Below are 25,728 nucleotides of genomic sequence, written 5' to 3'. Positions count from 1 at the left end.
TTCCCGCTTTTTATCAGAAAGCTTACCTCGATGCGACTGCATTTTCCAGAACTAGCTAAACTGTCCACAGATGTGAGCTTACAACTCGCTGCCGGGTGTTATTCTCGGGACTGCAGTGGTTCCTTTTCCTTAACCATAGTTAGAGGAAAATTATTGGAGGTAGGAACGGGTACAGCTGTGACACGGTTAACTCGTTCACGACCAAGTTAGCTGTATCCAAACAGTGACTAGTCGTAGCTAGCTTTTCTGGTTTACTTTGAGGAGAAAAGATTATACTAGCTACAGCAAGCTATCTTTTCTAAACTGTTGTTTCAGAAACGGTATCCGGCCGTCACACCGAGTGGCACCGTTGGAGATAACCCACTAATCACTAGCTAACGGACTAGCCTACCACGCTAGTTTTTTCAGACAGCTAAAAAACGTAGCATCCAAGCTATGGCGACAAAGGCATCTCCCACCTCAAATGAAGAGTAAGCTCCCAGTACTAATCTGCTCCTGTGGAAACAAGATATCGGTCAAAGACACCCACTCGGTGTGCTCCACTTGCCTTAGGCTGCAACATGCCCAGGAAGTCTTAGCCTCCCCTGGCTCCTGTCCACATGGTGCCCTCTTCTATGTGAAGAGCCAGCCACTGTAAAGAGCACGCCAAGCTATCCTGAGTCAACAGGAACCTAACATGGGGGCCGGCGCCCCCGGTGACTCACCAGAGGAAATGGATATCCCCACAGGGAATCGTGGTAAGACGGCTAGCGCTAGCTGGGGTGACCAGCTCGATGCCATTGCACCGCTGTCGGAGGACTTCAGCAACGACCTCGTGGCCTGTGTTGCCACAGACCTCAATCTTCGTCTGCTTAAAGCCTTTGTGCAGGTGTCAGGAAGAGCGATGGTGCTCATGATATCCCAGGAGAGGGCTCAATGGCTCAACCTATACACGGTGTCTGATAGTGAGAAGCTCATGATCCTAGATGCTCCAGTAGACCCTAAAAATATTTTCGGTCCCTCTGTTGAGATGATGCAGATGATACACTGGCTCAGGGGGAATCAGCGCGTGTACTCCAGGAGGATATCGTATTGCTAATAGTGAAAAGGGCAATAAGAATTGTTCCTCCCGAGTAAAACCACTGCAGTTTTTACTATTGATATTTCCTGGTTCCAAAAAAGGGGGGCGGTATTCGCCCGATCCTCACAGGAAATTTCTGAGAATCGCTTTTCAAGGCCCAGTAATCTACAAATTTCTCGTTCTCCCTTTCGGCGTCTCACGGTCACCTCAAGTTTTTACGAAGTGTACCGAGGCAGCCATCGCTTCACTCAGAGAAAGGGGCATTTGGCTGATGATGTACATAGACGATTGGCTGCTGTGTGCGAAATCGAGACAAGAGGTCTTACAGTCATCTACTATTGGAACACCTGACATTTCTAGGTTTCAGAATAAATACAGTAAAGAACGTTCTGATTTCCACGCTCATTCAAAGCTCGCAGAGGGAACCTGGTCTCTTTCAAAGCATGCCTGAGACTGCTTTAGTAGTCATCCCATTAGGAGAGGCTTTCAACGCTGGGTCTCTTCTCAAGGTCTGAGCCCAATACGTCACAGACATCTCCATAGGCTGCATATGGTAGCACTGCACTCCTGGAGACACCGGAAGTTTCTGTCACAGGGTGCCCAGATGGGCCCTGTTTTATCCAGAAAAGTACTCACAACGGACGCATCTCTCTCAGGTTGGGGTGAAACTCACGAGGGTAGAACAGTGTGGGGACCCCATCACAGTTCTACTCACATAAACTGCCTGGAACTCCTTGCAGTGTCCCTAACATTAAATACATTGCTCCATTTCTGGAGGGTTGTCATGTTCTAGTCAGAACTGTTGTGGCTTACATAAACAGAAAAGGGGGACTGCAATCCCCTCACTTATACACACTGGCACACAGACTGATTATGTGGAGCAGTGTGCATCTCCAGTCACTGAGAGCTACTCATATAGCGGGAGTACTGAATCTGGGGGCAGATTTACTTTCCAGTGTTCAAGTTGAACCATTCACTTGGCCTTGGCACTTGAACTCTGCCGGGCTTTCCCAAAATGTAATTTGCTAGAGCCTCATCCACCAGGTCCCTATGGCTTTACAATGATGGTGAAAACATGGAGAAATGTTGGGTTAGGTGGGTTAAAATATTTTAAGAACTCACAGAGGGACATGTCAAAATGCTGAATTTTGGCAAGTCTTTATTCATATGAAAAAGTAATATTTATTGAATTGTTCATGTGGTCACAATTTCTACATAAAATATCAAAGGGATGCTAAAGGAACTCATTTCTGGGAAGGTGCTTTTACTGTTCGCGATTCACAAATTATTATTTTGATTACCATGTTTTAATTCACTGCGATTGAACCAAACCCCAACTATTATAATGGCGGAGCAAATCATTGGATTCGTCAAAATATATGAAGTAGATCATCTGTTTAACAGTAAAAAAAAAAAAACTATTATAGTATATTATATTAGAAAACTCACCTCTCTGTAGTTGAACGCGATTGTTCCATTGTTATGGAGAGCAGCCTGGAAGGTGAAGGTTCCCTCTGCCTCGCGCCCCTGAAGCCGCACCTTGTCCCATTGCACCACAAACACCTCACCTAGCACAGAGCAAGGGTCAGAGGTCAACATTAAAGGTCACATAAGGGCTCCCTAAAGGCACCCACAAAAATAAAATCAGCTAAAACCCTAATGAAGACAATTTAGCTGTTGAAACGTTGGTAAAATAAATTATTACACCTGAGCAACTAAAGTGTGCTACTTTTCCTTTTCTTTTCTTAACCCCACACATACAGTGCCACTCCCACTCTCACCCACCCACACATCCCCACACACAAATATAGACATATGCACATACCAACACACTCACCATTGTCCATATACCGCACTGTTGAGTCTTTTGAAAAACTGGGGTCAAAGTTGGCCATGAGGGGGGCGATGTACTGTGTGGCTGTCAGCATGCGATGCGTAATCTCCCCCGTGAAGATGAACCCTTCGAAAGATCAAAGTTCAAACATCAGAGGCACTGGGAGAAAGTCTTAACTTTCTACATTGTTGTGTCTGGCACCCCAACAAGATGATACATAAAAACAGGAAAACAGGACCCAAAAGTTCAAACGTCAAGAGACTGGAAGAAGCACGCCTGCACGAAAGTCTTACATCATTCTACATTGTTATGTCTGGCACCCCAATGAGATGATAAACAAACCAACAGGACCCGGGGAAGTGATATACGGCCATTTCCTTGTACCACAGAACCCCAGCCATTCTTCATTCTGAAGGGTAGGCGAGGAATCGGAAACGTTATTGGGACTTGATTGTTCAGACGAGAGTTTTGAAAGGACACTTTGGGGACTTTAAAGGCTCAGTGCAATCACAAATATGATTTTACCTGTGTTTTAAATACAGTGCCTTCAGTAAGTATTCATACCCCTTGACTTTTCAAAATGTTGTGTTACAACCTGAATTTAAACAGATTCAATTGAGATGTGTCACTGGCCTACACACAATACCCCATACTGCCAAAGTGGAATTATGTTTTCAGAAAATGTACACCTTAATAAAAAATGACAAACTGAAATGTCTTGAGTCAATAAGTATTCAACCACGTTATGGAAAGCCTAAATACGTTCAGGAGTAAAACATTTCTTAACAAGTCACATAATAAGTTGCATGGATTCAGTCATCTCTGTACCCCACACACACAGTTATCTGTAAGGTCCCTCAGTCGAGCAGTGAATTTCAAACTCAGATTCAACCACAAAGACCAGGGAGGTTTTCCAATGCCTCGCAAAGAAGGGCACCTATTGGTAGATGGGTAAAACAAAGTAAACATTGAATATCCCTTTGAGCATGGTGAAGTTATTAATTACACTTTGAATGGTGTATCAATAAACCCAGTCACTACAATTATACAGGCGTCCTTCCAAACTCAGTTGCCAGAGAGGAAGGTACCCCTCTGAAATTTCACCATGAGGCCAAGGAGTTTAATGACTATAATAGGAGAAAACTGAGTATGAATCAACAACATTGTCACTCCCCAATACTAATCTAAATGACAGAAGCTTGTATAGAATAAAAATATTCCAAAACAAGCATCCTGTTTGCAATAAGGCACTAAAGTAAAACTGCAAAAAACATGGCAAAAAAATGTACTTCATGTCCTGGATGAAAAGCATTATGTTTGGGGCAAATCCAACACCACACATCAAATCAAATTTATTTATAAAGCCCTTCTTACATCAGCTGAGTACATCACATCACTGAGTACCACTCTTCATATTTTCCAGCATGGTGGCTGCATCATGTTATGGCTATGCTTGTCATCGGACTAGGGAGTTTCTAGGTTAAAAAGAAACAGAATAGAGCAAAGCACGGGTAAAATACTAGAGGAAAACATGGTTCAGTCTGCTTTCCAACAGACAGTGGGAAACAAATTCACCATTCAGCAGGTTAATAGCCTAAATCACAAGGCCAAATATATACTGGAGTTGCTTACCAAGTGGCCTAGTTACAGTTTTGACTTAAATCAGCTTAAAAATCTAAGACTTGAAAATGGTTGTGTAGCAATAATCAACAACCAACTTGACAAAGCCAAAAACATTTTTAAAAGAGTAATGTTCAAATATTGTACAACCCAGATGTGAAAAGCTCTTAGACTAAGCTAGAAAGACTTTAATAGCTGCCAAAGGTGACTAACATGTATTGACTCATGGGGTTGAATATGTATGTAATCAAGATACAGTTGAAGTCAGAAGTTAACATACACCATAGCCAAATACATTTAAACTCAGTTTTTCACAATTCCTGACATTTAATCCTAATAAAAATTCCCTGTCTTAGGTCAGCTAGGATCACCACATTATTTTAAGAATGTGAAACGTCAGAATAATAGAAGAGAGAATGATTTATTTCAGCTTTTATTTCTTTCACCACATTCCCAGCAGTTCAGAAGTTTACATAAACTCAATTAGTATTTGGTAGCATTACCTTTAAAATTGTTTAACTTGGGTCAATCCTTTTGGGTAGCCTTCCACAAGCTTCCCACGATAAGTTGGGTGATTTTTGGCCCATTCCCTCTGTCAGAGCTGGTGTAACTGAATCAGGTTTGTAAGCCTCCTTGATTGCAAATGCTTTTTCAGTTCTGCCCACAAATGTTCTATAGGCTTGAGGTCAGGGCTTTGTGATGGCCACTCCAAAACATTGACTTTGTTGTCCTTAAGACATTTTGCCACAACTTTGGAAGTATGCTTGGGGTCATTGTCCATTTGCGACCAAGCTTTAATTTCCTGATTGATATCTTGAGATGTTGCTTCAATATGTCCACATCATTTTCCTTTTTCCATGATTTCCATGATTTTGTGACGTGCACAAAAGAGCAGCAAAGCACCCCCACAACATGATGCTGCCACCGCCGTGCTTCACGGTTGGGATTTTGTTCTTCGGCTTGCAAGCCTCCCCCTTTTTCCTCCAAACATAACAATGGTCATTATGGCCAAACAGTTCTATTTATGTTTCATCAGACCAGGGGACATTTCTCCAAAAAGTACGATCTTTGTCCCCATGTGCAGTTGCAAACCGTAGTCTGGCTTTTTTATGGCAGTTTTGGAGCAGTGGCTTCTTTCTTGCTGAGCGGCCTTTCAGGTTATGTCGATATAGGACTCGTTTGACTGTGGATATAGATACTTTTGTACCTGTTTCCTCCAGCATCTCCACAAGGTCCTTTGCTGTTGTTCTGGGATTGATTTTCACTTTTTGCACCAAAGTAGGTTCATCTCTAGGAGACAGAATGTGTCTCCTTCCTGAGCAGTCTGACGGCTGCAGGGTCCCATGCTGTTTATACTTGCATACTATTGTTTGAACAGATGAACGTGGTACCTTCAGCCATTTGGAAATTGCTCCCAAGGATGAACCAGACTTTTATAGGTCTGAGGTCTGGTCTTGGCTGATTTATTTTGATTTTCCCATGATGTCAAGCAAAGAGGCACTGAGTTTGAAGGTAAGCCTTGAAATGAATCCACAGGTATATCTCCAATTGACTCAAATTATGTCAATTAGCCTATCAGAAACTTCTAAAGTCATGACATCATTTTCTGGAATTTTCCAAGCTGTTTAAAGGCACAGTTAACTTAGTGTATTGTAAACTTCTGACCCACTGGAATTGTGATACAGTGAATTTCAATTGAAATAATCTGTCTGTAAACAATTGTTGGAAAAATTACCTGTGTCATGTACAAAGTATGTCCTAACAAACTTGCCAAAACTATAGTTTGTTAACAAGAAATGTGTGGAATGGTTGAAAAATTATTTTTAATGACTCCAACCTAAGATCTTCCTAGATCTTGCCACCTGACCAAACTGAGCAATCGGGGGAGAAGGGCCTTGGTCAGGGAGGTGACCAAGAACCCAATGGTCACAATGCCAGAGCTCCAAAGTTCCTCTGTGGAGATGGGAGAACCTTCCAGATGGACAACCATCTCTGCAGCACTCCACTGATCAGGTCTTTATGGTAGAGATGGCCAGACAGAAGCCACTCATCATGAAAAAGCTCAACAGCCCGCTTGGAGTTTGCCAAAAGGCACCTAAAGACTCTGACCATGACAAACAAGATTTTCTGGTCTGATGAAACCCATATTGAACTATTTGGCCTGAATAGCGTCGAGTCTGAAGGAAACCTAGCACCATCCCTACGGTGAAGCATGGTGGTGACAGCATCATGCCGTGGGGATGTTTTTCAGCGGCAGGGACTGGGCGGCAAGTCAGGATTGAGGGAAAGATGAACAGAGCAAGATATAGAGAGATCCTTGATGAAAACCTGCTCCAGAGCACTCAGGACCTCAGACTGGGGCGAAGGGTCACCTTTCAACAGGACAATGACTTTCAGCACATAGCCAAGACAACACAGGAGTGGTTTCGGGACAATGTCCTTGAGTGGTCCAGTGGGGAGAACAAGTATTTGACACACTGCCGATTTTGCAGGTTTTCCAACTTACAAAGCATGTAGAGGTCTGTAATTTCTATCATAGGTACACTTCAACTGTGAGAGACGGAATCTAAAACAAAAATTCAGAAAATCACATTGTATGATTTTTAAGTAATTCATTTGCATTTTATTGCATGACATAAGTATTTGATCACCCACCAACCAGTAAGAATTCCGGCTCTCACAGACCTGTTTTCTTTAAGAAGCCCTCCTGTTCTCCACTCATTACCTGTATTAACTGCACCTGTTTGAACTCGTTACCTGTATAAAAGACACCTGTCCACACACTCAATCAAACAGACTACAACCTCTCCCCAATGGCCAAGACCAGAGAGGGTGTAAGGACATAAGGGTTAAATTGTAGACCTGCACGAGGCTGGGATGGGCTACAGGACAATAGGCAAGCAGCTTGGTGAGAAGGCAACAACTGTTGGCGCAATTATTAGAAAATGGAAGAAGTTCAAGATGACGGTCAATCACCCTCAGTCTGGGGTTCCATGCAAGACCTAGTGGGGCATCAATGATCATGAGGAAGATGAGCGATCAGCCCAGAACTACACGGCAGGACCTGGTCAATGACCTGAAGAGAGCTGGGACCACAGTCTCAAAGAAAACCATTAGTAACACACTACGCCGTCATGGATTAAAATCCTGCAGCGCACGCAAGGTCCCCCTGCTCTGGACATCACATGTCCAGGCCCGTCAGTTTGCCAATGATCATCTGGGTGATTCAGAGGAGGAATGGGAGAAGGTCATGTGGTCTGATGAGACAAAAATAGAGCTTTTTGGTCTAAACTCCACTCGCCATGTTTGGAAGAAGAAGAAGGATGAGTACAACCCCAAGAACACCATCCCAACCTTGAAGCATGGAGGTGGAAACATCATTCTTTGGGGATGCTTTTCTGCAAAGGGGACAGGACGACTGCACCGTATTGAGGGGAGGATGGACGGGGCCATTTATCGCGAGATCTTGGCCAACAACCTCCTTCCCTCCGTAAGAGCATTGAAGATTGGTCGTGGCTGGGTCTTCCAGCATGACAATGACCCAAAACACACAGTCAGGGCAACTAAGGAGTGGCTCCGTAAGAAGCATCTCAAGGTCGTGGAGTGGCCTAGCCAGTCTCCAGACCTGAACCAAATAGAAAATCTTTGGAGGGAGCTGAAAGTCTGTATTGCCCAGCGACAGCCCCGAAACCTGAAGGGTCTGGAGAAGGTCTGTATGGAGGAGTGGGCCAAAATCCCTGCTGCAGTGTGTGCAAACCTGGTCAAGAACTACAGGAAACGTATGATCTCTGTAATTGCAAACAAAGGTTTCTGTACCAAATATTAAGTTCTGCTTTTCTGATGTATCAAAAACTTATGTCATGCAATAAAATGCAAATTAATTACTTAAAAATCATACAATGTGATTTTCTGGATTTTTTTCCATCTCTCACAGTTGAAGTGTACCTATGATAAAAATGACAGACCTCTACATGCTTTGTAAGTCGGAAAACCTGCAAAATCGGCAGTGTATCAAATACTTGTTCTCCCCTCTGTAGCTGTGCAGCCCATCCAACCTGGCAGAGCTTGAGAGGATTTGCAGAGAAGAATGGGAGAAACTCTCCAAATACAGGTGTGCCTAACTTGTAGCGTCATACCTGTCCTGAAAAGAAGACTTTTCTTCAACAATGTACTGAGTAAAGGGTCTGAAAGCGTTTGTAAATACAATGATTAAGTTGTTTATTTTTAATACATTTGCAAAAATATCTAAAAAACAGTTTTGCTTATTATGGGGTATTGTATGTACAGTATATTGATGAGGAAAAAAACAATTGAATCAATTTTAGGATGAAGGCAAGCGTTCTGAATACTTTCTGAATGCTCTGTATCTACCAATTGTCAAGATTTAGTTTTTTATTTAAAAAAGGAATAGATGCTAATTTTCATATTCATGACCTTTTAGATGTATATTCATGATTTTCACTGTATGTGAATTGTGACGTTTTTAGCTTATTTGAGTAGAAGCTATATATAAGAAAAGCTGGATGTGTTGTTTATCTGAAAGCAATCAGATATAGACGTTCATTGTCTTTGTATTATTTACTAAACTAAGGCAAATATGGCTGATATTTTGATGTAAGTGTAGTCCGACAAACAGTACCATTCAAATGTTCAGACACACCTACTCATTCAAGGGTTTTTATTTAATTGTACTTTTGTAAAATAAACTCAGCAAAAAAAAAGAAACGGCCCTTTTTCAGGACCCTGTCTTTCAAAGATAAATCGTAAAAATCCAAATAACTTCACAGATCTTCAATGTAAAGGGTTTAAACCCTGTTTCCCATGCTTGTTCAATGAACCATAGAGAATTAATGAACATGCATCCGTGGAATGGTCATTAAGACACTAACTGCTCTCAATTGTACATCTGTCAAAGTTTGTGAGGGTTTTAGGTGACAAGCAACATTTCTTCAGCCTCCTGAGGTTGAAGAGGTGCTGTTGCGCCTTCTTTACCACACTGTCTGTGTGGGTGGACCATTTCCGTTTGTCTGTGATGTGTACGCCAATGTGGATATTGGGGTGCTCCCTCTGCTGTTTCCTGAAGTCCACTATCATCTCCTTTGTTTTGTTGACATTGAGTGAGAAGTTGTTTTCCTGACATCACACTCTGAGTGCCCTCACCTTCTTCCTGTAGGCTGTCTCGTAGTTGTTGGTAATCAAGCCTACTACTCTTGTGTCATCTGCAAACTTGATTGAGTTGGAGGCGTGCATGGCCACGCAGTCATGGGTGAACAGGGAGTACAGGAGGGGGCTGAGCACACACCCTTGTGGGGCCCCAGTGTTGAGGATCAACGAAGTGGAGCTGTTGTTGACCCATGCTGAGCTATACTCAATGAACAGCGTTCTTACATAGGTATTCCTCTTGTCCAGATGGGATAGGGCAGTGTGCAGTGTGATGGCAATTGCAGCGTCTGTGGACCTACATTTGGGAGGTAAGCAAATTTAAGTGGGTCTAGGGTTACTGGGAAGGTGGAGGTGTTCCTTGACTAGTCTCTCAAAGCACTTCATGATAACAGAAGTGAGTGGTACGAGGCAATAGTCATTTAGTTCAGTTACCTTTGCCTCTTTAGGTACAGGAACATCTTGAAGCATGTGGGGACAGCAGACTGGGATAGTGAGAGATTGAATATGTCCGTAAACACACCAGCCAGCTGGTCTACGCATGCTCTGAGGACGTGCCTAGGGATGCCGCCTGGGCCGGCATCCATGCAAGGGTTAACACGTTTAAATGTCTTACTCATGTCAGCCACGGAGAAGGAGAGTCCACAGTCCTTGGTAGCGGGCCATGTTGGTGGCACTGTATTATTCTCAAAACGTGCAAAGAAGGTGTTTTGTTTGTCTGGAAGCAATGCATCGGTGTCCGTGTTATGGCTGGTTTTCCTTTTAAAGTCCGTAATTGTCCGTAGACCCTGCCACATATGTCTCGTCTCTGAGCCGTTGAATTGCGACTCCACTCTGTCTCTATACTGACATTTCGCTTGTTTGATTGCCTTGCGGAGGGAATAACTACACTGTATTCAGCCATATTCCCTTTCCCTTTATAGTCACCTTTCCATGGTTAAATGCGATGGTTCGCACTTTCAGGTTTGCGCGAATGCCGCCATCTATCCACAGTTTCTTGTTAGGGTAGGTTTTAATTGTCACGGTAGGTGCAACATCTCCTATACACTCCTATGTACAGTATGATGTCAAAAGTAGCATGCTGTTCTGTACAGTGGCTTGCATAGTGACAAATAAAACAATAAGACCGTTTTACCTTAAAAGCCTTTCATTCCAAGAATATAGAAATTATTGAAATTGTCAAATATATCGAAAACCCTCTCATAGTTTCAGAGGAGGAACTGCAGAATGTGAATGAATTAGTAATGGTGCCATAAATCACACATCCCTGTAATTCGGAGGCTTTAGGTCTGTAGCGGCTAACTCAATGGTTACCATTTTCAATCTTAATATTTCATTATGAAAAGCGATTTAGAATTCCATTTATCTGGAACCTACTCTGGAAATGGGATAAGCAGAGCGCTAATAGCTTCTCTTGCTTAAAGTGTACCTTGTAGGAAACAAAACAATTGGTGCCCAATTTTAAGGGTTTAAGAATATATCTGTGTGGCAACAGTCTAGTTTTTCAATACATAATAATGTGATACTGTTGGATGTGTTCGCATAGAAGCATTTACCGCATAGTGAAGAGACGGCTAGTTTGGACAGTTTTAGTCATATAAATTCAGCTTACCTCCTGTTGCTATGGTGATTTGTCTCAGGTAGTGTCCATAGAAGGGGAAGTCAAAGGAGAGAGCCACACGCTAGGAGGAGCATATATCATATCAGACAGCATGTCAGTCATGATGGCAATGTCATGGTGTCCAAAGACTGCATGCAGGCCTATGTACAGTATTGTTTCTGTGCTCTTGTGTACGTCTCATTCTCCCACCAACTCTAACCACTTTCCATCTGTATGTGTATAGTGTGTGTGTGTGTGTGTGTGTGTGTGTGCGCGCGAATGCGTGCATGTCTCACCGCTGCCTGCCGGTGTGTGTTGGACAGGATGCCGTGCACTCTGACTTTGCTCTGTTGTACAGCATTTAGGTCTACCCAGAGTTCCTCCATCCGTCTGTCTCCTGGCCCGTAACTCCTCCACCTGTAGTACCTCTGAGAGTCCTCCTGAGAGAGATTAGCACAGAAAGCTTTTCCAGAGTTTCAATGAATTCACTGGTCAGTCGCCCAAGGTCTTGATTGACTTTGACTACATCACCATAATGCATTTATTACACATCTATAAGCATTTCATCAACGTGATAACTTGTTCCAACTGCACTATTAAAGGTTAATGAAATATATCCATAGCATATGTATAGCGCACTCATGTTATGCAAAGCTCATATTTAGGTATCTTAAAAACTTCTTAGGGCTGCAATCCCGTTAACGGGATGATATGACAACAGCCAGTGAAAGTGCAGGGCGCAAAATTCAAAACAACAGAAATCTCATAATTACAATTCCTCAAACATACATGTATCTTATACCATTTTAAAGGTCATCTTGTTGTTAATCCCACCACAGTGTCCGATTTCAAATAGGCTTTACAGCGAAAGCATCACAAACGATTATGTTTGTGTATATTTTTGCAAAGAAAAACTCAGCCATTTTTCTAGCCAAAGAGAGGAGTCACAAAAAAACAAATAGAGATAAAATGAATCACTAACCTTTGATGATTATCAGATGACACTCAAAGGACTTCCTGTTACACAATACATGTATGTTTTGTTTGATAAAGTTCATATTTATATAAAAAAAATCTGAGTTTACATTGGCGCGTTATGTTCACTAGTTCCAAAAACATCCAGTGATTTTGCATAGCCACATCGATTCAACAGAAATACTCATCATAAATGTAGATGATAATACAAGTTATACACATGGAATTATAGATAAACATATCCTTAATATCCTTAAAATATATTTTTTTAACTTTACGGAAAAAGCAAACCAGGCAATAATCTGAGACAGCGCTCAGAAAATAAATACAATTATCTGCCATGTTGGAGTCAACAGAAACCAGAAATCACATTAGAAATATTTCCTTACCTTTGATGATCTTCACCAGAATGCACTCCCAGGAATCCTAGTTCGACAATAAATGCTTGATTTGTTCGATAATGTTAGGTACACATATTCAAACGCTCGTGCAGGTCCAGCATAACTTTGGACAAAAAAATTCAAAAAGTTATATTACAGGTCGAAGAAACATTTCAAACTAAGTATATAATCAATCTTTAGGGTGTTGTTATCATAAATCTTCAATAAAGTTCCAACCGGAGAATTCCTTTGTGTCTAGAGAAGCAATGGAACGCAGGACGATATCATGTGGAATGCGCGTGACCAGGAAATGGCTCTCTGCCAGTAACCTGACTCATTCAGCTCTTATTCAGGCCCACACACAGTAGAAGCCTCATTCAAGTTTCTAAAGACGGTTGACATCTAGTGGAAGCCCTAGGAAGTGCAACTTCATTCATATCCCACTGTGATTTCAATAGGGCCTGGGTTGAAAATCGACCAACCTCAGATTTCTCACTTCCTGTTTGGATTTCTTCTCAGGTTTTTGCCTGCCATATGAGTTCTGTTATACTCACAGACATCATTCAAATAGTTTTAGAAACTTCAGAGCGTTCTCTATCCAATACTAATAATAATATGCATATATTAGGAACTGAGACTGAGGAGCAGGCCGTGTACTCTGGGCACCTTTCATGCAAGCTACTCAATACTGCCCCTGCAGCCATAATAAGTTAATAGATGCATCATTACAATGACAGCATAGTGTCATCATTATGGATGTTCTCAAAAGTGTGCTTCTGCTATACCATTGTTAGTGAATATGCAAAAAGGCCAAACGATGACTTGAAAATTATGCTGATATGCAGTGCATTCGGTCATTTTCCTGTTGGAAGGTGAACCTTCGCCCCAGTCTGAGAGACTAGACAGGATCGATGTAAAGATGAACGTAGCAAAGTACAGAGAGATCCTTGATCAGAACATGCTCCAGAGCGCTCAGGACCTCAGACTGGGGCAAAGGTTCACGTTCCAACAGAACAACGACCCTAAGCACACAGCTAAGACAACACAGGAGTGGCTTCTGGACAAGCCTCTGGATGTCCTTGAGTGGTCCAGCCAGAGCCTGGACTTGAACCCGATAGAAACACCTCTGGAGAGCCCTGAAAAAAGATTTGCAGTGACGCTCCCCATTCAACCTGACAGAGCTTGAGAAGATCTGCAGAGAATGGGAGAAGCTCCACAAATGCAGGTGTGCCAAGTTTGTAGCGTCATAATGCTGTTATCGCTTCCAAAGGTGCTTCAAAGTACTGAGTAAAGGGTCTGAATGCTTAAGTAAATGTAATATTTCTGGGTTTAAAAAAATACTTCTACATTTCTAAACATTTCTAAAAACCTGTTTCCTTTGTCATTATGGGGTAATGTGTGTAGATGATGAAAAAAACAAATACATTTTAGACTAAGACTAACTTAACAAAATGTGGAAAAAGTCAAGGGGTTTGAATAGATTCCGAAGGCACTGTATATTGTCCTGTATAAAACAGGATAAAAATTAAGACACACAAACCAGTTGCTTTCGTTTTGACAGCAGAGGAGTGGTTAAAGATCAGTGTGACATCACGTCCGGGTGACAAAACCAGCATTCTTCTGAGCTATTTTTGTTATCTTAAAGGGCAACTGCACTTCCTGATTTGGCCTTGTTTTTGATTTGATTCATTAAAACTTCTTAGGGATAGGGGGCAGTATTCGGAAGTTCGAATGACTGACATGCCAAAGTAAACTGCCTATTACTCAGGCCCAGAAGCTAGAATATGCATATATATATATATATTTAATTATAATTATATAATTGGTAGTATTGGATAGAAATATATATAATTATATCATTGGTAGTATTGGATAGAAAACACAAGTTTCTAAAACTGTTAAAATAATGTCTGTGAGTATAACAGAACTGATATGGCAGGCGAAAACCCGAGGAGAATCCAACCGAATTTTTTTTATTTTGAGGTGACCACCCATTGAAATGCCTGTCTATGGGAAAATCAAAGGAAATCCTCCCAGATTGCAGTTCCTCTGGATTCCACTAGATGTCAACAGTCTTTAGAAAGGGTTCAGGCTTGTTCTTTGAAAAATTAGCTAGAATTTGTAGTTTTTCAAGGTGGTTCTGATTTTGACTGTAGTGTTGTAGTGTTGTAGCGCACTTCGTTATTTATCTCCGGTATTGAACATACAATTCTCCGTCTTAAATTTTAGAGTTTATTTACATATTAGGGGATTGATTAGAAACGTTGTTTGACTTGTTTGGACAAAGTTTATTGGTAACTTTTGGGATTCCTTTGTATGCATTTTGAACGAGTGGAAAAGGTGGATTACTGAATCAAGTAATTAAGATTAAGATCTTCTTTATATTCCAAAAAAGTCAGTTTAGTTGAACTGACTTTTTTGGAATATAAAGAAGATCTTAATCGAACAAAACGACCATTTGTTATGTAGCTGGGACCCTTGCGATTGCAAACAGAAGAAGATCTTCAAAGGTAAGTGATTTATTTTATCACTATTTCTGACTGTTGTGATGCCTCTGCTGGTTTGGGAATCGTTTTTAATGCTTTTGTAAGCAGGTCACTGTCCTCAGATAATCGCACGGTGTGCTTTCGCCGTAAAGCCTTTTTGAAATCTGACAAAGCGGCTGGATTAACAAGAAGTTAAGCTTTTAAATGTATGACAAGTATTTTCATGAATGTTTAATATTACGATTTTTGTATTTTGAATTTCGCTCTCTGCAATTTCACTGGATGTTGGCGAGTTGGGTCACTAGCACCCCACCTAGCCCAAAGAGGTTTTAAAGACTTTTTCCAATACTTTGTCAACTTTCGGCTGGATGTGTGAGTGTGTAGTTCATACATGCATAATCTATGTGCAGAATTACTGTCTCATCTCAATTACCTACGAAATCCCTAGTTTGAAAGTAACTTTTCTTGAAGCTGTGCTGCGCCATTTTCCCTACATTTCCCCCCACGTGGGCCAGCCCTCGAGTTCTAGACAATGAGCTTCAGCCCCTCGTATTTGAGTGACAGCAATCAAGATGCCTGCCCAGCATTATCCAAGGAGGTTACAGAGCGGGCCCAACAGCTCAGTGGACATAGCAGGCAGAGAGCAATAATGTGGTGCACATAACCGCACATATGTGATGTAGTACCCAATGTTCTGGGGGAACACTTTTGGCCTGTGCTTGCGACTTTCAGAACAAAAAAAATATACCCTTATGATTCAACCCTGTGGGGATTTTAATGCACTATTGACCTAAGTGAGGAGGAGGAAAAGGGCTAGTACAGGTACAGTAGTACAGTGTATATAAAGTACCTGAGAATCTCTTAGAAATGCTTGCGGCCATGACTGAATTCAGACCTGAGTTGGTTTTGATGTGTGGTTTGATGTGCTTGTTCAATGGTGGGAAGAGTTAGCCAAATTATTTAACTAATTAGCTTCAGCCGGCTGGTGTGCGACCGTTGCAAAGTTGGTTTGACTTTGGATTGCCTATCTCCGTGGCTAGTTAGGGACCATCAGTGAATTACACAATGTAGGTGACAATATTTTCTTGTTTTCATCCTTTTAGTTCTCATTAAATGCTTTCAATATTTTATTTGAATTTCTACAATTTATAGTTGGTTTTAGGTTTAAGTCATTGAAGTTTGGAGCTATGTCAATTTTAACATAAGCTATGCTAATGTCACACGTCACTACTTCACAGGAGAGGCATTTGTTTTTAATTTTGTTATCAAAATGTGTTTTTGTTTTGCCAGAAATGCCTTCTGGAATATGCAAACTTTCATGTACCTTAATTAATAATGAACTTGTACGCCATCTGTAAATACAAATAAAATAGTTAAATTATGAGTCTAGTTGGTTTAGACACGGAAAAAGTCAGGAACCTTCCCATAAGCCATGATTGTCTGAGATAATGGATGGACTGGACATGCCAAGCGATGAGTTCAGATTAGTCTGCCACGTAGCATGATTCTGTCTATAACATGAGCTGCTCAGCATGTGTAGATAATCCTTGCTACCTGACAAAATGAGAAGATATTGCTTTTGCCATGGATTACTGCAAAAGTGTTGCTACTGCTCTTAACATTCCTGTCCTAAATTTAGCAGGCACTATCGACAAAGATTAGTGGGGAAAAGTTGTGATTGACTACTTTCTGCACACGGTCAGTGTGAACCGGAGAGACTTGACACAACACGGGCCAAACAATCTGTACAAACAAAACAGAGTTAAAGGGGTTCTAGTCTGCTGTGAAACGTTCATCTATGTATATGGGTAAGAGTTTAGCTACATTTTCAAATATTACACGTTTCTTTTTCATTGCAAATGAAAGCGTACTGTTCGCTAGCTAGCAAACGTTACGTGTGTGATCTATGCAGTAATATTATTTGTATCTCAGAAAGCCATTTGCACTGCTAGTTATAGCCTAATATTAGCTAAAATTGAACCTAGTTGGTTAACTTTAGCTACCTGTAGATTCATACTACAGCATTTCATGTATGGTGGCTAGCTATGAAAATCAGTTTGTATTGCTATTAGTATGGGTTGGGATTATGGTTCATTGTTTAGCTAGCTAGATAACGTTATACGTCTAAACAAAAGACTACACTTCGCTAGATGATTAGTTAGCCAGGTGTGTCTGGAGATGATTACAGCCATCTATTGTATTTCACAAACATGTGTACACACCTAGACAATAGTGACCCATCCACTTAGCTAGATGTGGCTGGGGGGTGGTTATAGGATTTCTTTCACATGACCCATCAATTTAGATGTGTCTGGTAGGGGTGCGCCGACATATCCATATTCGTATCCGTAAATTGACAGTTGAATCGGATTATACTTGTGATCGGGAAAAAAACAAGTGCTTTGATATGCCTAAATAGATGTTGGCAAAACACCTCCCTGCATGTTCTCACTGCAAAAAAAGCTGCAGATTAAGAGCAGTGTGCGGAGGGGTGGGTTTGTATGTGTGTCTGTCCTCAATTTGCAGCAGGCAGCCAGTCAGAATGCGCATTAGCGTTTAATCTTTCCCAAACCCTTGCCCCACTTGTTAGATATTATGCACATTGATAACAAATGTCCTCGCCATGTTGATTTATCATAGTAACAAGCAGCAGCAATCTAAATGATCAGATCGAAAACATGCGAGGAAAAGTGTTTGGATGAAATTATGAAGCGAGTGGACGGAGAAATACAGCTTCACTCTATCCAATCAGAACAGCAGGTTCAACGTACTGTCTCCATAGACAGACAAACTAGCCAGTTGAGTTATTTAGACCATGCATATGAGTGACTCAAAGACAATACAGTATGATTTAAAAACTCTCACAAGTAAGAAACATGCTTGCTGGCACCCCAAAAAACATATTTTTTCTGATCATAGATAATTACAAAAAAATACTCTGATCATAATTGTATCCAGAAAATTGTATCCAGAAAATTGCCCATATCCGTTACGATACTCGGTTGTCCGACTACTATTTCACTGTACCGTTTACACAATCTGCATCCTGTGCATGTGACAAAAAATTATTTTATTTGAGGTAGTGTGTGTTTACTAGAGACGTTAATGTGAAGAACAACATGACCTGCACCAAAATCAGATTAGAATACAGGCCAAGGATTAGATAAGGTGTATTTTTACCTGGAGTTTCTCCTTATTGTAGGCTACTACTTTCAGTCTTGAAATCTTTGGTTCTTTACGACACCACCTTACTCACTCTGTTTAGCACATGTGCATCCTTAAAGAGATGGGTGGGTTTAAGACTTAAGAGGGTGTGAACGATGCGCAATAGTTGTAAACAAAGAAGAGCTCTCCAGTAGGTGTACCAAAACATTTAGGGGCCATTTTGTCACACCCTGACCATAGTTTGCTTTGTATGTTTCTATGTTTTGGTTGGTCAGTGTGTGATCTGAGTGGGCATTCTATGTTGGATGTCTTGTTTGTCTATTTCTATGTCTGGTCTGATATGGTTCTCAATCAGAGGCAGGTGTTAGTCATTGTCTCTGATTGGGAACCATATTTAGGTAGCCTGGGTTTCACTGTGTGTTTGTGGGTGATTGTTCCTGTCTCTGTGTTTTGCACCAGGCTGGGCTGTTTTTGGTTTTCCACGTTTATTGTTTTGTAGTGTTCATGTTTATCTTTGTTTATTAAACATGAATCAATATAATCACGCTGCGTTTTGGTCCGCCTCTACTTCACCCCAAGAGAACCGTTACACATTTGCTCAAAAGTGGGGTTACACGTTCAACTTTCAATGCAGAATTACTTTCCTATTGTTCCTCAACTACAGTGTATGACATACAATTTTGTAGTTCTGAGTCTCTACTTTTATCTAATGTAAAAAGAAAAACACAATGAAATGATTTTGCTGCATAAGACTGAATCGAAGCAGTCGGTCACATATTGTCCCATGTACATTGTCTAATTTACATATGGTCCCTAGCTAGCCCCCATAGGGATATCCAAAGTAACCCAAATTTATTACAGGCATTATAATCGGGTCATGTGCAACTGCACTCTGCATTGATGATTCCTTGTGTGCTGCCAACCATGGGCGTGTGGGCAGGATTGAAACAAACCCAACCTCCATTTACGTTGTGATGCAGTCAAGCATTTCGCAACACCCGCAATAACATCTGCTAAACACGTGCATGTGACCAATAAATTTGATTACCACAAGTCTCACAAAATTCAGGTTTTGGACGAGCCTGACTATAACCAAAATTAAACTATTCACAATTTGTCCATTTTGACAGTATAATAAATGTTTGATTCATAGGCACTGAGCATACCAAATATTAGGAACACCTTCCTAATATTTCCTGGCAAGTGACATCAATAAGGGACCATAGCTTTCACCTGCACAGTCTGTCATGCAAAGAGCAGGTGTTCTTAATGTTTTGAGTACTCAGTGTATATGCTTTTATCCGAAGCGACTTAGTCATTCATGCATACATGCATACACCCATACGTATGGGTGTTCCTGGGTATCAAGTCCATTACCCTGGCATTACAAGTGCCATGCTCTACCAACTGAGCTACAAAGGACCACATAGGCTTTCAATATGAATCTTTGTCAAATCTACTCAAGAAAAGTCTAACTGAACAATGTCAACAGTAGGATTCTTCGACGATGTCCTCAGCAATTATTTTCTGTGCTAGCTACATCTGGAAAATTTAAATAGAATGTTCATATTTCCTTTAAAGGCACAATGCAGCCATTTTTAGACCAACATCAAGTCATTACTGGGTAACAATTAAGTACCTTACAGTAATAGATTTCCATTAACTGGGCACAAATAGCTTTTTAGCAAAACACTTTGTCAAGCAAGGACTGTCTGAGAATGATCTGGGGGGAGGGGGAAAACTAAAAATGGTCTCTTATTGGAGTGGTTTGGAACTGTGTTATTGGTCTATTAACCAATTTACCATATGGTGATGTCACCATGGAAAGCTGAAATTCCCTCGCATGCAAACCTGCAGATTAGAAGGTCCTGTGTAAGATTGTATTTTTAACCAGCAACTGTCAGAAAATAACACTGATAACACTGATTTAACACTGAAAATTTTTGTTTTAGATGTTGTACAATATGATAGAAAAACACAGGAAATTGTTTTTATTTTGACTGTACTGGGCCTTTAATATTGTGTTGTGTCTGTATACTTTTTGATAAGTGAGGCATGTTTATAAATGCTTTATAAATACTTTAATGGGAAAATAGAATTGACAGTACATTGACTGCATAGAAATCATACATAGACCTTTAATGTTGGTGTTATAGATCAGTGGCAAACTGCACAGTTAATTAAACATGAAATGCTTAGCTATAAATGCTTAATGAATGGGAAAATAGATAAGCTTTACTTTGGCTGCATATAATTCATAAATAGACACTTTATGTGTGCATTATAGACCAGTATGCTCAACCTAATAGGGATGTGGAGGAGGGCTGTTTAATGAGTTGCGAAAGAGCCTTGACCCTCAACCACACGATTTTGATCTGTAAAATTTACCCTGAGGATTCAACACTGTGGGGATCTTCATGCACCATTGACCTCATTGAGAAGAAAAATACCATACTTTAAGTCACGGGCCTATACCGGCCGGTGCGGGAAATGGGGCTAGTACAGGCTATATAGCAGCATCATTTTCAAAATGTGGTTTGGCCTTTAGGCATATTCACTAACACTGGTATGGCACATTTTAGAGAACAGCCATAATGATCACACTACGCTGTCGTTGTAATGATGTGTCTATTAAGATGCCTAAATGTGAGCTTTTGCATAGCATCATATGAATGCGCTATAGATATGCTATGGATATATTTCATTAACCTTAATTGTGGTTAGGACCTGTTATAACACGTTCATGAAATACTTATAGATGTGTAATGAAGGTGTTATGGCTATGTAGTAAAATGAAATCATTACCCTTGATTCAATCTAGAGCAGGAGGCTATTCTATTGTATTCTTAATATGTATGGTTGTGGAAGATGGTAGTCCTTATGATAGGAAGATGATAGCTATGATGCTAATTAGTCATAGAGGTTGGAGTTAACTATTGTGCATAGTGACACCAGGGGTCCTTTCCATGTACTGTATTTTCATTTACACCAGGTGGGGGAGCTGTATACATACTCTAATGATCTCAGTGCTTTGGCATTGTAAGCCTCTCTATCTATTTAACGGATCTCAGAACTCGATCACATTATTAATGTGTGCCTTGCTTCAAGGTGACAGAGAGCAATGGTGCTGGGGTTTAGGTGTGGGCTGGGAAAGTGGAGCAGTTAAATGCAGTGTTCTCAATGACGATCTGGCTGCTCCACATACAGCGAGTGACCCACTTTCTCTCCTTCCCCGAGACCCAACACAAGGCACTGTTTCTGGGGGAATCTCCGGGTCTGAGAGGAGGGCAGATCCCCAGACTTTCCCCGTGGCTGAAACACCTAAGCTGCATTGAGATTGGTCAACGAGAGCTGCCGCGGTGAGAAGTTAGTTAGAGGGTCTTGTGTGAAACCAGAGGACACACACGCTAAGTTGACAGGACAAGGCCAGGATCTGTTGTCAATTTGTAGTGCCGAGAAAAGCTAATCACAATTTATTTGGCAGAAATGATACTTATGTGGTAGTAAGAGCAAGATGATACACTGGTCCCCACCACGCCAACTAATCCAACAAACACATTTAAACACACATTTTATTAACCCAAAAATGTATTCCAATTCAAAATCCTATTTCCCTAACCTCAAACCACTAACCCTAAAATTAAACGTAACCTTAACTCCTAAACCCTAATTCTAACTCTAAACCTAACCCCAAAGCCTAATATAGCTTTTCCTTGTGGGGAAAAAGGCTCGCTCGCAAATTACCATACACCTGTCATTAATATCCCAATAGCAGTCACCCCTGATAAAGGGTCATAGCTTCAGCCAACGTGTTCCCATCAATTGGCTTCATCTGCTGGGGTCACACACTGCTGCCCATTATCAAAGTGCTTAGCCAGGCATTGAGATGTGGTTATTAGCGGTGACTAATGAAGATGTTGCCAATTACCTACTACCAGCTGTGTCACAGAGAGGGCCTAGGCTTTAGCTCACAGGGCTAAGAGTGTTATGTGGTGTGCAGGAGACGCAGTCGGTCACATGAGCCTGATCCTGAGCAAACGTGATGTGGGTGCTAGGATGGCAACTAACAAGATGCTGAGCAGAGGGGGAAATAACAATATTGCTATCGATATCATCACAGATGGCTGCCTGTTAGTTAGACCGTACCACTACAAGAGTTATACTAAACATAACTCATTCAATTTCTCACCACCACATGGGTCATGTTGTCGGGCAGGGTATCAATGTCCAGTCCTCCCCCCAGTGCGTTGCGTACCGCTCGGTTCTGACCATGTTTGATGGAGGGCTGCTGGTCTCGGTAGATCCTGCCCATCTCAGACGAGCCCCCATCTATCCGCAGTGACGTATCATCTAAAAACATGAAAGATGACATAACAGTCAAGATAACATGGCCATTCGATAGAAACAGCAATATCACATCTCATGCAAACTATGAGAACACCACAACAAGAAATACATGACTGATTAAAAACAAACAGAAAAGCTATACTCGGGGGCGTCATGCACCTCAAAAATCTGAGGGGGAACAAAATACGTGAGAATGTACCCCCCCCAGGCAAAAATGTATATTCTTATGCCACTAGTACCCTAACCCGTAATCCATATTGTAAAAAAAAAGAAAAGATCATATTTATGACCAACGGAACAAGCAGTGATCTACTTACAGTGCATTTGGGAAGTATTCTGACACCTTGACTTTTTCCACATTTTGTTAGGTTGTAGCCTTATTCGAAAATGTATTCAATTGTTCCCCCTTCATCAATCTACACACAATACCCCATAATGACAAAGCAGTAATGGGTTTTTCAATATTTTTACACAAATATTCAGACCCTTCACTCAGTACTTTGTTGAAGCACCTTTGGCAGCGATTACAGCCTCGAGTCTTCTTGGGTATGACGCTACAAGCTTGGCACACCTGTATTTGGGGAGTTTCTCCCATTCTTCTCTGCAGATCAGGTTGGATGGGGAGCGTCGCAACACAGCTATTTTCTGGTCTCTCCAGAGATGGTCGATTGTGGTTGGGCCGCTCAAGTACATTCAGAGGCTTGTCCCGAAGTCACCCCTGTATTGTCTTGGCTGTGTGCTTAGGGTCGTTGTCCTGTTGGAAGGTGAACCTTCGCCCCAGTCTGAGGTCCTGAGCGCTCTGATGCAGGTTTTCATCAAGGATCTCTCTGTACCTTGCTCCGTTCATCTTTGTCTCGATCCTGACTAGTCTCCCAGTCCCTGCTGCAGAAAAACATTCCCACAGCATGATGCTGCCACCACCATAGGGATGGTGCCAGGTTTCCTCCAGACGTGACACTTGGCATTCAGGCCAAAGAGTTCAATCATGGTTTCATCAGACCAGAGAATCTTGTTTCTCATGGTCTGAGTGTACTTTAGGTGCCTTTTGGCAAACTCCAAGGGGGCTGTCATTAGCCTTTTACTGAGGAGTTGCTTCCGTCTGGCCACTCTACCTAATTGGTGGAGTGCTGCAGAGATGGGAGAACCTTCCTGAAGGACAACCATTTCCACAAAGGAACTCTGGAGCTCTGTCAAAGTGACCATCGGGTTCATGGTGACCTCCCTGAGCAAAGGCCCTTCTCCCCCGACTGCTCAGTTTGTTCGAGCGGCCAGCTCTAGGAAGAGTCTTGGTGGTCCCAAACTTATTCCATTTAAGAATGATGGAGGCCACTGTGTTCTTGGGGACCTTTAATGCTGCAGAAATGTTTTTGTACCCTTCCCCAGACCCTTCGACCTAATGGCTTGGTTTTTGCTCTGGCCTGCACTGTCAACTGTGGAACCTTATATACCGTAGACAGGTGTGTTGTAGAAACATTGAGGATGATCAAAGGAAACAGGATGCACCGGAGCTCAATTTTGAGTCTCATAGCAAAGGTTCTGAATACTTATGTGAATAAGATATGTTTGTTTTTAATACATTTTCAAAAATTTATAAAAGCCTGTTTTCACTTTGTCATTACGGGGTATTGTGTGTAGATTGCTGAGGAAATGGATTGATAGCCTGAAATGGTTTCTTGGTAGCTAGTTATGAGGTTGGGACATTGGGAACCTGTCTGGGCTAGTTAAAGCCAACTTCATAAAACTGCTAGGTGGCTAGTATTTTATTTAGAATTTTTAAACGGAACAAATCTGAGGTGGCATGTGCCCGTGCCCCGCATGGGGGTGACACATCACATCAGTTATACTTGTAAAACAATGCCTTCTGAACATCACCCGATGTCCTATGACCCATAGGTGAACCTTAAATCTTACTGCCTTATTTGGCACCTAGTGTTTCACCAGTGACTTGGATTGGTCTGTGGGTTGTGGAGGTATTGCCTTTGAGGCTGACTGCTTAACACAGACGTGTGAAAAAGATTGATGGAGTTGTGATGCATTAGGTGGGGAAGATACTCATCAAACCATAAGTCACAACTATGTGCGCCTCATAAGGAATACAGTCAATGAACAGAAACATGGATGGAAGTTTTTAACATTCACAATTAAGATTCCCAGCAGGAAAATCAATAACTCAAAACTATCTCTGGGAGACCACCAGGACACCTTTGCAGAGACAACTCAACACGACACATCTGGACAGACAGTAACACTTCCGTGTGTGTTTGCTTTGTGGGCTATACTCGGCCCTGTCTCAGGATGGTAAAGTTGGTGGTTGAAGATATCCCTCTAGTGGTGTGGGGGCTGTGCTTTGGCAAAGTGGGTGGGGTTATATCCTTCCTGTTTGGCCCTGTCCGGGGGTGTCCTCGGATGGGTCCACAGTGTCTCCTGACCCCTCCTGTCTCAGCCTCCAGTATTTATGCTGCAGTAGTTTATGTGTCGGGGGGCTAGGGTCAGTTTGTTATATCTGGAGTACTTCTCCTGTCCTATTCGGTGTCCTATGTGAATCTAAGTGTGCGTTCTCTGATTCTCTCCTTCTCTCTCTCGGAGGACCTGAGCCCTAGGACCATGCCCCAGGATTACCTGACATGATGACTCCTTGCTGTCCCCAGTCCAGCTGGCCGTGCTGCTGCTCCAGTTTCCACTGTTCTGCCTTCTTATTATTCGAACATGCTGATCATTTATAAACATTTGAACATCTTGGCCATGTTCTGTTTTAATCTCCACCCGGCACAGCCAGAAGAGGACTGGTCACCCCACATATGCTCTCTCTAATTCTCTCTTTTTTTCTCTCTCTCTCAGAGGACCTGAGCCCTAGGACCATGCCCCAGGACTACCTGACATGATGACTCCTTGCTGTCCCCAGTCCATCTGACTGTGCTGCTGCTCCAGTTTCAACTGTTCTGCCTTATTATTATACGACCATGCTGGTCATTTATGAACATTTGAACATCTTGGCCATGTTCTGTTATAATCTCCACCCGGTACAGCCAGAAGAGGACTGGCCACCCCACATAGCCTGGTTCCTCTCTAGGTTTCTTCCTAGGTTTTGGCCTTTCTAGGGA

At 41.8% G+C, this 25,728-nt stretch overlaps 1 protein-coding gene across 2 annotated transcripts in view; it reads right to left on the bottom strand.

The window, feature by feature from the left end:
• The window catches only part of plxdc1 (plexin domain containing 1), a 92,887-nt gene that overhangs the window by 43,525 nt on the left and 23,634 nt on the right, over window positions 1-25,728 (bottom strand). For both annotated transcript variants that reach the window (XM_020453827.2, XM_031799034.1), the window contains exons 2-6: window positions 22,470-22,630; window positions 11,571-11,714; window positions 11,287-11,356; window positions 2,898-3,020; window positions 2,510-2,628 (exon numbers count right to left, since the gene is read on the bottom strand). In XM_020453827.2, coding sequence (XP_020309416.1) covers window positions 2,510-2,628; window positions 2,898-3,020; window positions 11,287-11,356; window positions 11,571-11,714; window positions 22,470-22,630 — 617 coding nt within the window. The remainder of the gene's footprint in view (window positions 1-2,509; window positions 2,629-2,897; window positions 3,021-11,286; window positions 11,357-11,570; window positions 11,715-22,469; window positions 22,631-25,728) is intronic.

Source organism: Oncorhynchus kisutch, linkage group LG20 (assembly GCF_002021735.2).
Source record: "Oncorhynchus kisutch isolate 150728-3 linkage group LG20, Okis_V2, whole genome shotgun sequence".
Taxonomy (NCBI): domain Eukaryota; kingdom Metazoa; phylum Chordata; class Actinopteri; order Salmoniformes; family Salmonidae; genus Oncorhynchus; species Oncorhynchus kisutch.
This window is presented reverse-complemented; position numbering and strand designations above follow the sequence as displayed.